Source organism: Cucumis melo, chromosome 1, assembly GCF_025177605.1.
Source record: "Cucumis melo cultivar AY chromosome 1, USDA_Cmelo_AY_1.0, whole genome shotgun sequence".
Taxonomy (NCBI): Eukaryota; Viridiplantae; Streptophyta; class Magnoliopsida; order Cucurbitales; family Cucurbitaceae; genus Cucumis; species Cucumis melo.
Window position 1 is genome coordinate 28,973,616 of NC_066857.1, and position 10,319 is coordinate 28,983,934.

Below are 10,319 nucleotides of genomic sequence, written 5' to 3' on the forward strand. Positions count from 1 at the left end.
ATTTGAGGAAACTAAACTATATCTGAAAATGCAAGCCATCACAATGATGCAAGAAGAAGGTGAGAAATCATACATTTCATAGTAACTTTTCATTCGAGCGTTAACGGAATCCTCAGTCACAGTTCCGGGTTTTCCACCTTGAATTATCATTGCAATATCCAAAACAGTGAAAAATCAAAAGCTCTAGTTCATTCACCAATAAGCTTTAAAAAATGTCGGTGGAATTTCGATCAGTGGAAGAGTTGTCCGTTGATGACTTACCAAAATCCAGAGGCTTATAGTCAGGCACCATAGGATAGGATGGTAAAAACTTTAGAGATATTTTCCTTAGGTAATCTGACTGAAATTAGAGATTAAAAATAGAATGGGTGACAGTACTTAAGGGATTGCTAAAGCAATAATGTTGTGTTTAGTGCAAGAATATAACTTAATAAAACAGAATCTATACATGTAAGTCTAGTCTACATGAACAGGTCATTATATATATATATACACTGCGGTTTCATGGAAAGAAATGAAAGAAGAACCCCACAAAAAAGGAGGAAAAAAAATACATTACCAAATGAAATTGGAATCTTATTTTTATTGTTAGCATATGGGCTAAACATAAATGAGAATATGTTCATTCGGACAATTCTTGAATTAAACTATAAAGAAAGTGAGCAAGAGACATACCATACAATTACAGGTAGCTTCAGCAAAAATCTTAGCCTCAACCCTTTCAGAATTTTTTCGTAGCTCCTTCAATCCCTCTTCATAATATTGTTGGGCTGGAACATCTTCATACTCTCCAGTCGTCTAACACAAAAGTTGTTAACAACATGGCCGCATAGTTTATTAAATAGAAATGCATGAGAAGCTATTCATGGAAGGAAGGAAAGCTACAATTGTCATTCAAGTACGTCCATGATTCAAAACATTTGATACATTGAAGGAATTTACTTTAGAAGAATCCGTCACCTAAATCGCTACGAGGTCATAGCTTCAATCCATATGACCACTTACTTATGAATTAATTTTTAAGGAGTTGTCAAACATCCCAATCGTACGGAAAGGTTCAAGATCCATGCTACTACAAAAATAGAGCTTAAGCTTCTTACTTTTAAAGAAGGGGATAATACACGAAGAAACAACTAGAAAACCAATGGGATTCATTTTCAAAATTCTTGTTACAAAATCTAAGAAGTTGTTGGAAGAAAAATGGTAGCAGATTTATTTCATATATGAGTAGGGTGATCAGGAAAATTGGATTCTAATTTAAACGAGGGTTATTTATAAACTGTAGTTATTCACTACATAATGCATATTTTAATTCTCTAAAAAATGAATCGAATTGTTTTTTTTTTTCTTTTTTTTTTTTGTTACTATAATTGTGAATTTTCAATTTTAAAAATTCAAAATTTGGATTCATTATGAAAACATAAAAATATTTGTTTATCAGAATTTGCATTGTTTGGGTTATGAAATTCAAAAACATTTCTACCGTACACATATTTAATAGACTCAATGAATCTAAAAAATATAAAACAAAATTAGGATTGCCAACAAAACAGCTCCAATCCTCGGTCTCAATTTTAAGTTCTCCCCCTTGAGTAATTATTAAAATAACCAAGAACAGAGAAATCAAAAACTCTATTCATACATAAATTGACTTAAAAAATGTTATTGGAATTTTCATCATATACAACATCGTGGAAGAATTGTCTAGCTCTGTCGATGACTTACCAAAATTCATAAGATTATTGCTAGGCACAACAGGAGGCTGAAATTTTCGTTTCATCTTCTGAGATATTTGTGTAAGGTAATCTGACTGAAATTAGAGAGATCAAAAATAGAGTACTCAAGAGATTGCTAAAACAATGATGCGTGTAAAGAGCAAGAACACATAACATGATAATGTACCCTAACTTCCACATGTACAAGTCACTATATATTGAGAATGCTTGTTGTTATTCTCAAATATATAGTCAAATAAACAAATCAATTCAATGTTTAATTTCACATGCATTTTTAAAAGCATTTTCTTAGTGATTAGCGTTAAAATCAAATTCAAGCATACTCCTAAATGATAGAGCACAGTGCAAGAAAATGGTAAGAGATCATATACATTTCGTCAACAAATTCGTTGTCGATATTCAGAATGCAATTGAGAGAAGTGGAATTCCCGGCCTTGATTCCAATTTTTTCAACTAGATTAGGTTTAAGATTGTATGTAATTCACTAAATCCACGAAAAATCATAAAAATGTTAAATTAATAACAACGTTACAAAATATAATACAAACAGTAGACAATAAAAACAAATAACATCAAAATAATAGAAGAAAGACACAAATTGTTTAGAGAAGAGGAAGAAGGTTATAGGAAAAATACAAGGGATAAACGAATACTTTGTTCATTAAATTATTGAAAATATTCAGGAGGATTATACTTTACAATGCTTCATGGGGATGCAAATGTGATGATTAGAGGTAGATGATTTTGGACAATAAAATGTGCATGTTTTAGTTTTGAGTTGCTTATATTTTTTTAATCTCCTTAGAAAAACGTTGGTGCATCAAATCATTTGTTATGTACATGTTAGATATATGAAAACAGATACGCCAAACCAAGTATTATATACATATCTGAGAAAGATTAGTATCTAGAAGTATCGATATTTGATACGGATTCTTTGACTCACACAATCAAACTTGAAATAGCTAAACATAATATTTATGTCACTGTAACAATAGTAATTAAGATAACTATAATGAGAAATTTATATTATGTTACTATCATGTTACATTATTCGACTCACACTAAAACCGACCGTTGTTGGTTGATGGATCAGTTTTTCTTTGAAATTTCTAAAAAATGTTATCGGTTTGGATTTTTTTCGACCACGATTGAATCCCTCTTATCTCCGACTACCATTTTTTATTGGTTTTTGGTCTAGTAGTATTAAACACTTGTCATGCACGTAAAATATAATTTTATATTAGTAGCATTTTAAAGTACGAACATAAATGTATTATAAAAGAGTTCCTTAATTAGATTATCTTTTCGTTTTATAAAGATCATAGTTATTAAGTATCAAAAAAATGATATATATTAACATTTTAGCAATTTAATTCTTAATTATTTATTCATAGAAGATCATAGTCGTAAAGTGTTTTCTAATTAAATCAAATAAATATCGTTCTTATTTACACTTATAAAAAACACAAAAAAAAAAAATATAATAGAAATTCGAAGAGTTGCAAATGGAATATAAAAATTAAAAAGTTTAGTTTAATAATAATATAATAATAGGACCAGAAAAAGAAAAGGAAAAGCAAAGATTATCCAAATTTACATGACTTAACACTTTGATCTTCGTTTATGTGAATGAGGAAGAGACTTGAAGATTTTAATGATTTTAGTAATTGAGTTGTGTTTCAAAGTTGATATTTCCATGAATTTTGGTGGAAAATAAGAACTTTCCCAACTTTTTTTTTTTGTCCGCACGTAGTTGATTGCTTCTTCTTTGACTCTTTGCTCGCAGGCTTTTTAGTTTTTAGTTTTTGAGTTGATTGACACATATGCTGGATTAAACTATACTTGATCCCACTTTCTGTCTTTTTTTCTTTCCAACCCTTCCATATCTCTAAAATCAAACTACCAACAGTATTGTTGAACATCAAATTTGTCATGACTTATTGTTGTGAACACGAGAGAGAACTTGTATATATATAGAGAGAAAGAAATACAAATGTACTTAAGGAAGAAATAAATGATAGAGAAACATCCTAAAAATAAATGATGAGGAAACTAAGGCCCGTTTGGTAACGTTTTCGTAACGTGTTTTCTGTTTTCTATTTTCCGTTTTTTAAGAAACGGAGGTATAGTATTTGGTAATGTTTCTTGTTTCTCATTCTAAAAAAAAGTAGAAACGCTTCCCATTTTATAAGAAATCATTGGAAAAGAAAAAAGTAGTTTCTCCTCTTCCTTTTTCTCAATTTATTTCTACTTGTTTCATTTTCTTTTTTCTCAATTATTTTTATTGGTTTCCTTTTCCTTTTTCTCAACTATTTTTATTGGTTTCGTTTTCCTTTTTCTCAATTGTTTTTATTGGTTTTCATTTTCCGTTTCTCAATTATTTTTATTGGTTTCCTTTTTATTTTTCTCAATTATTTTTATTTGTTTTCTTTTCATTTTTCTCAATTATTTTTATTCGTTTCATTTTCCTCTTTTATCTCCACCATTTTTCCCAAATAACTATCATTTTCCTCTTTCTCTCATCGTCTTCCTCTACATGCTGTCTTCCTCTTCACCTCTCATTGTCTTCCTTTACAATCCAGATTCTTTCCTTTTCCTCTTTCTCTCATCGTCTTCCTCTTCACCTCTCATTGTCTTCCTTTACAATTCAGATTCTTTCTCTTCGTTGGATCCATAGTTTTCGCCTGACTCTTCTTTTTCGTCGGATTCATAGTTTTCGTCTTTCTCTTTGCATGGATCTAGGGTTTCATTGTGGGTTTTTCTCTCAAACATTATAGGTAGCAGATATAAATGTTAAATTTTGTTTTGTTTCTTTTACTTTTAAATATTGATGACATAATAACTTATTTTAAAATTAATTTTACATTCTAGATGTCATAAAATATTGATAAGGTTGTTGAAATTGATGAATTAAGAAATAAGTCGACATCATCTAAGAGAAATGGTACGAGTGAGAGATGATATTGCAAATCAGATTTGGCAACATTTGAAGGATAGATACAATTTGATGTTTATGTAAATTAAATGTGAATAAAATAAGAAACAAATCTCCACAAACATGAAACAGAAACAAGAATTTTACCAAACGAGCCCTAAATGGTCTAAAAAACAAAAGAAAAAAGGTTTTCCTTCTTTCTTTCTTTCTTTTTTATGGTTTCTCTCCATCCTTTTTCCTTTTCCGGTTCGGTTATCTAATTTATCAACCGAACCGGCCATAACCCGAAGTCAAATATTTTTCCTTTTTTCCTTTTTCTTTCAGATTTATTACGTCACCCTCTTCTCTCTTTCTCGCTCGCTAAACCCTTCTTCTCCTCCATTATTGTGTAAATAAAACCCTAGTGGACACTGGAACGTTTGCAATTCCAATGGAGTTTTATCAGACCGATTCTCAAGCGCTTCTGGTACAAATTCGGCGTCATGAGGCCCTTTTGAAATCTAAAAGAAGGTATAAGTTTTCCCGTAATCGGTTTATGAATCTGTTTGCTTCCGCTTTAATGACGTGAAAAATAGATTTTGAATTATTGATATTGGATTTTCGACTACCAGTTTAGCTCTTTCAAAGAATTCAGCGCGTTGCTCTAATGGGATTTGTTTATTTTAGTCATTTGGATGCTGATGCTGCAGTTTCCGATTTTCTGGAAACAAATTCTATAAATTTAGAGTATGAGATTGGTAAATAGCAGTTTTGATGGTTTTGACATGATTTTGGATGAATCACAAACACGGAATAATATTGATGTTGAACTTTTGATTTGTAGCTGGAGGTGGTGTTTCAGAATTTTAGAAGGAAGTTTTAAATTATTGATGTTCAACTTTTGACAACCAATTTCGTGGTTTGAAAGAATTCGACCTAGTTGATCGATTTTTCCATATGAATGTAGTGTTCCGATGGCATTTGTTTAGTTTAGTCTTTTGGATGATGATAGTGCAATTTCCAATCTTCTGAAACTGGATTCTATAAATTTAGATTGATGAATAGCATTTTGATGGGTGTGACCTGTGATTTTGGATGAATGGCAAACAAACAGATTTGACTGGAATGTTTTCTTATTATGGTTTTAATAATTTGTTGTTGGAGAAGGTGTCTTAGAATTTTAGTATTTGAGAACTCATGGGATGGATTGTACGTGGGCTGGTTTGGAGGAACTGACTATGTCGAATGCATGCAGATGGCTGCTGGGGCTTCCTACTTCTGAGTCTAGACAAAAGTATCCTGATCATTCAGACTTTTTAAATAAACGGTAAGTGAAAATTTGTTTGACCAATCATTTATGTTAAAACTAGTACATTGGGTTCCTTGCTCCAATAAATGATTTGTTGTTGGCTTCTTAGAAACCTGCCTGAATCGTTGCTGAGAGAAGATGATGTAAGTAGATTTCCACCTTTTTCTTCCCTCAATTACTTTATTTTATTATACAAAAGCAGTAGTGGAAACCAACTTTGAATCCTTGTCTACTTCACCCGGCTTTTAGTCCCAAGTTCACAATATTATTTATATAACAATCCATCTTTTGAAAATGCTAACCTTACTTTCTGCGTTTTGTCATTTTCAATCTCTGTTTTTCAGGTTTTTTATGAGACTGTCAAAACAAGAGTTGAAGGAGCGTTTGGAGCGTTAGGTGCTGAAACAAGGCATCTTGGTATTTGTGCTGATCAAATATTAGATACTTGCAAAGTTGGAAAACTCGTCTTGTCGTGTCTCAATGATCTGAGCACCAGGGGACTTTACCTTCTTGCTGTAGTACTTACAGAAAACTCTGTCCAATTGGAAAAGACTCGCTGGAAGCTGAAAAGGGCCATCAGGGAATTTCTTCCAAAAGTTCTGAGAAGGAAAAGTCAAGATTGCCATCAATTGGAAATTGTTAAACAATTGTCTCAACTTCTCAACGACTCAAAAAATTTCCGAAGAAGACGCTCAACAACTATCCATGATGCTGTATCAGATGTACTGTATGGTTTAGGAGACCTGCCCACCCAAGTTCTCTTTGCTATGCATCGAAAGCTTGTAGGTGCTCAGTTTATGCCTCAGATGAAACGTCATAGGCATGGGTGGGGTCGTGATCGTCTGATTAATCTTCTTACAAAGATTAGTAAGAAGATGCTTTCATTGGTTGGTGAAGGAGATGAATTGCAAGAATCACTTGCAAAAGCCATGGCGGTGGCTGATTTATCACTCAAACTAGTACCAGGTCGCCATAATTCGTCCATAATCGAGTTTTATCCCTTCTCACCCCAAATGAAAAGCTTGCACAATGAAATCGTAAAAGCCATATGGTGTATTAGCAAGAGGGTTAACTTTTGGAAGCTCCAACAGGTGAAGTCTTTGTTGGATCCTGGTGCTAAAGTGTCCCATAGGAGTCTAAGACCTCGTATTAGGAGGATGTTAATAGACTATCTTTTTGAATGTAGTGATATGGACACCGTGCCAAAGTCTCTTTTGAAAGCTTTAGCTTTGATAAATGCAGATTCTCAAATTGCGACACATTCAGTTTTCTCACAAGATGAAATTGAAGAGGAAGTTGAATGTATATTTAGCCTGAGTGCTCAGATGAAACAAGTAGTTTGGGATTTACTACCTAACTATGACTTTGAACATGACTTTGCTGATGCCTATATGGAAGAGTTAGAAGAAAGTGATAATGATCTTGATGAGGATAGCTGTGATGGCCTGCCTCGAGAAGACAATGAATCCCGCTCTGTTTATGTTGAAGGTACGGGGGAATCAATGCCAGCCAATTTGGATCATTCTTCAGTGGGGAATACATTGTCCCCAAGTTATAATGCGGATGTGGAGTCTTTCCAATATTCTACCCTGATGCATTTCAAGAGGGAGGGTTCTTTAGATTCTTCTTTTAGTTGCCAACCTTCATTCATGGAATCCAAAGGTCAACATGATGCGCATAACCTGTCTACTAACCAACAAGTGGGGAACAAAGACACACCAAATATTTTGTTGGGTAACAGCACTACTGGTGATACTGCAAAAACACCCTGTTCAAGTTCTTTCAACATGTCATGTTCAATGCATCAGATGGAGCACAGTGAACCAAGCACGTTTAAGAATCAGTACCTTGTGGTTCAAGAAGCCTGTGATGAAACTAGCATGATTGCTTATAATTTCATTGGCCGCTTGCTAGAAGAGTTTGCAAAGAGTGAAGGCATAGAGTTAGATTGGTGTGCTAATTTATATCTAAGTAGCAACTGTTCAATTGAAGAAGACCTTCCTGGTATGTGTTCTCAAATTATATATGCCTTTGTCTGAGCTCTGATTTCAGTCCCTTTGTCTGAGCTCTGATTTCAGTCCCTTTCCTACAGTATTTATGGTATATTAAATAAACTTAACCTGTACAGACCTTTAGTAGGTGACAATAGGTTGGAGCCACTCGTTAGGTTGACCCATAAAAAAGGGGCATAACTAGAGTTGTTATAAATTGGTTCTTTTGATAGGTATTATTTAAGTTAGCAGCTGAGTTTGTTGATTTCGTTTTGCATTGTCAGAAGTTGAACAGACTCATATTTGGGCGAAGGGAAGTGATTCAGTAATTATTCAAGTTTGTCAGGAGTTAATACCTTCTCTTTCTAAAAGGTATGATAAAGTAATGAATTTTGTTTTTGTTAAAAACACATGCATGTTGACATGCTGCTCTATATATTGTTTATGTTACTTTCGGCGCGATATTTAATGTCATTGACCTATCATTAAATTTTTTGCATGAATATAGACTAGGATCTGAAACGTATTTGTATGCATGTTCTTATTGGCAGTGGAACAAAGAGACTTCAACAGTTGCTGGGGTTGTGATTCTCAAGGGATTTTGTTGGCCTGAGTTAGCAGGTGATCTTTGGGCACTCTGATGAGGGCGGGGCAAACAAAATTGAATCAACCGAATTCATCCCTGAGCGGAATGAAGCAGCTCCTATTGTGTTCAAGGAAGTTCAGATGAGGAATTTTGGCAAATCTATGTAAGTAAATGATGCATATTTTTATGAATTTAAGAGCATTTGCAGTGTTGAAGTTTTATCATTACGTTTGTTTTGACATCTTGCAGAAATAGGTAGTCATTCTCATTGGAATAAAATATATATTTTAGAACTTTCCTTTGTGCTCCAATTTGATGTTCACTTTGTATGAATGTCATGCGACCGGATTCTTTTTAAATTGTTAGAATCATTTTTGTCATGTTTGAAAATCATTCCCAAACGTGGTTTTAATCCTTCAAAATTAATTTTTATGGTTTAAAACTTGTAAAACTAAATGTTAAATTGAATTTGAATGATTCAAGACATTGTAAGATTAAAAAAACTTGTGCTCTTTGAACGTTTAATAGTTACAAATAGACCATGCTAATGCAATGGCTTTCTGGCACAGCAAGACGGAGAGTACAATTGGAGAAGAAAAGGTTGAACATCCTCCAGAAGAATTATTTCTTCTCTACGTTGCCCTCGCTCTTGCTGAACGTAATCCAAGATCTGGGTTTGCTCCAGATACACAGTTTCATTACCGAAACGGTCAGGTTAAGATATTAACTTGAAAGAGCCATAATTAGGCCGAGGATATTTTAGTGTCTTTCAACTGCAACTTAGGACAATTTGGTATCTTTAAACTGCAACTTAGGACATTTTAGTATCTTTAAACTGCAACTTAGGACATTTTAGTATCATTAAACTGCAACTTAGGACATTTTAGTATCATTAAACTGCAACTTCAACACTCTTTTTTTTCTACAGAACTTTCACTGGCCTTGGCATTTGATAGTTCTTTTTTTTGAAAGTAGGTAACACTTCTAATCAGTTTGGAATTCAATCTCCGATCGTCAATTTTCAACGCGGATGCAAGTTCTTTTGGTTGAGTTGATGGTGAAAGCTAGATAAAAATGAGGTTTATAACAGCTAAAGTAAGGAAGGGTTCCAAAAGGCAGTGAGAACCGGTTTGCCCTTTATAGAGAGCATGAGCACAGTAAATGAAGGAGGGGGAGTCGTTTTTCCTTTTCCCTTTCTTTGCAATTGATTCTATGTAAGTTGAATGTTTATGAGGGTTCTAATTGTAATTACTATTTATTTCCATTAATTCACATATTTAATGCATTGACAGAAGTTCTATACTATGGAAATATCTCTCTTTTTTTTTTTTTTTAGTCGACTTGCCATATGGAAAGACTAATGAGGGGATTTACTTCGATTTTAATCTAAGTGGTCTATATATTATGATTGACGTCTATCAACGTTGGCCTTCTATATTACTCATATAATTTAATCAGAGGCAGGTGGATTAGGAATTAAGAATAATTGTGAAAGAAAATTATTGTACTATTCTTTAAAAGAATTATGGTAAGGTCCAATTTGAATTTCAAATATATATAAATCATGACGCTAACATTGTAACAAAAAAAAAAAAAAGGTTGATTTTGATTCTCAATTTGAATAAATAAGGCTATAATTTAAAATTTAACCTACAAACGTTACTCACATGCATAAGATAGTAACTTTTAATTTTTCAAGTCATTTTAGCTAAATTTTCATATCTTTCGAATCCATCAATTTGGATGAAGAAAGATATAGATAGAGCCAATTGAGTTCAAT

The 10,319-nt window shown here is 33.0% G+C and overlaps 1 protein-coding gene across 4 annotated transcripts; it reads left to right on the forward strand.

Annotated features, from left to right (window-relative positions):
- The first annotated feature begins 5,007 nt into the window (after positions 1–5,007).
- Positions 5,008–9,850, forward strand: LOC103492570 (uncharacterized). Of its 4 annotated transcripts, none has more exons than XM_051088113.1 (8): positions 5,008–5,184; positions 5,909–5,980; positions 6,072–6,105; positions 6,307–7,966; positions 8,241–8,325; positions 8,505–8,702; positions 9,109–9,253; positions 9,515–9,850. In XM_051088113.1, the coding sequence occupies exons 1-6, from the start codon at positions 5,105–5,107 to the stop codon at positions 8,539–8,541; spliced, it is 1,968 nt and encodes a 655-aa protein (XP_050944070.1). In that variant the 5' UTR covers positions 5,008–5,104; the 3' UTR covers positions 8,542–8,702; positions 9,109–9,253; positions 9,515–9,850. The 4 variants fall into 4 exon arrangements, with proteins under 4 accessions (XP_050944070.1, XP_008451202.1, XP_008451203.1 ...); XM_008452980.3 differs by having other exon boundaries at positions 5,009–5,184; positions 8,238–8,325; XM_008452981.3 differs by having other exon boundaries at positions 5,009–5,184; positions 8,238–8,325; positions 9,109–9,248.
- Positions 9,851–10,319: the final 469 nt, after the last annotated feature.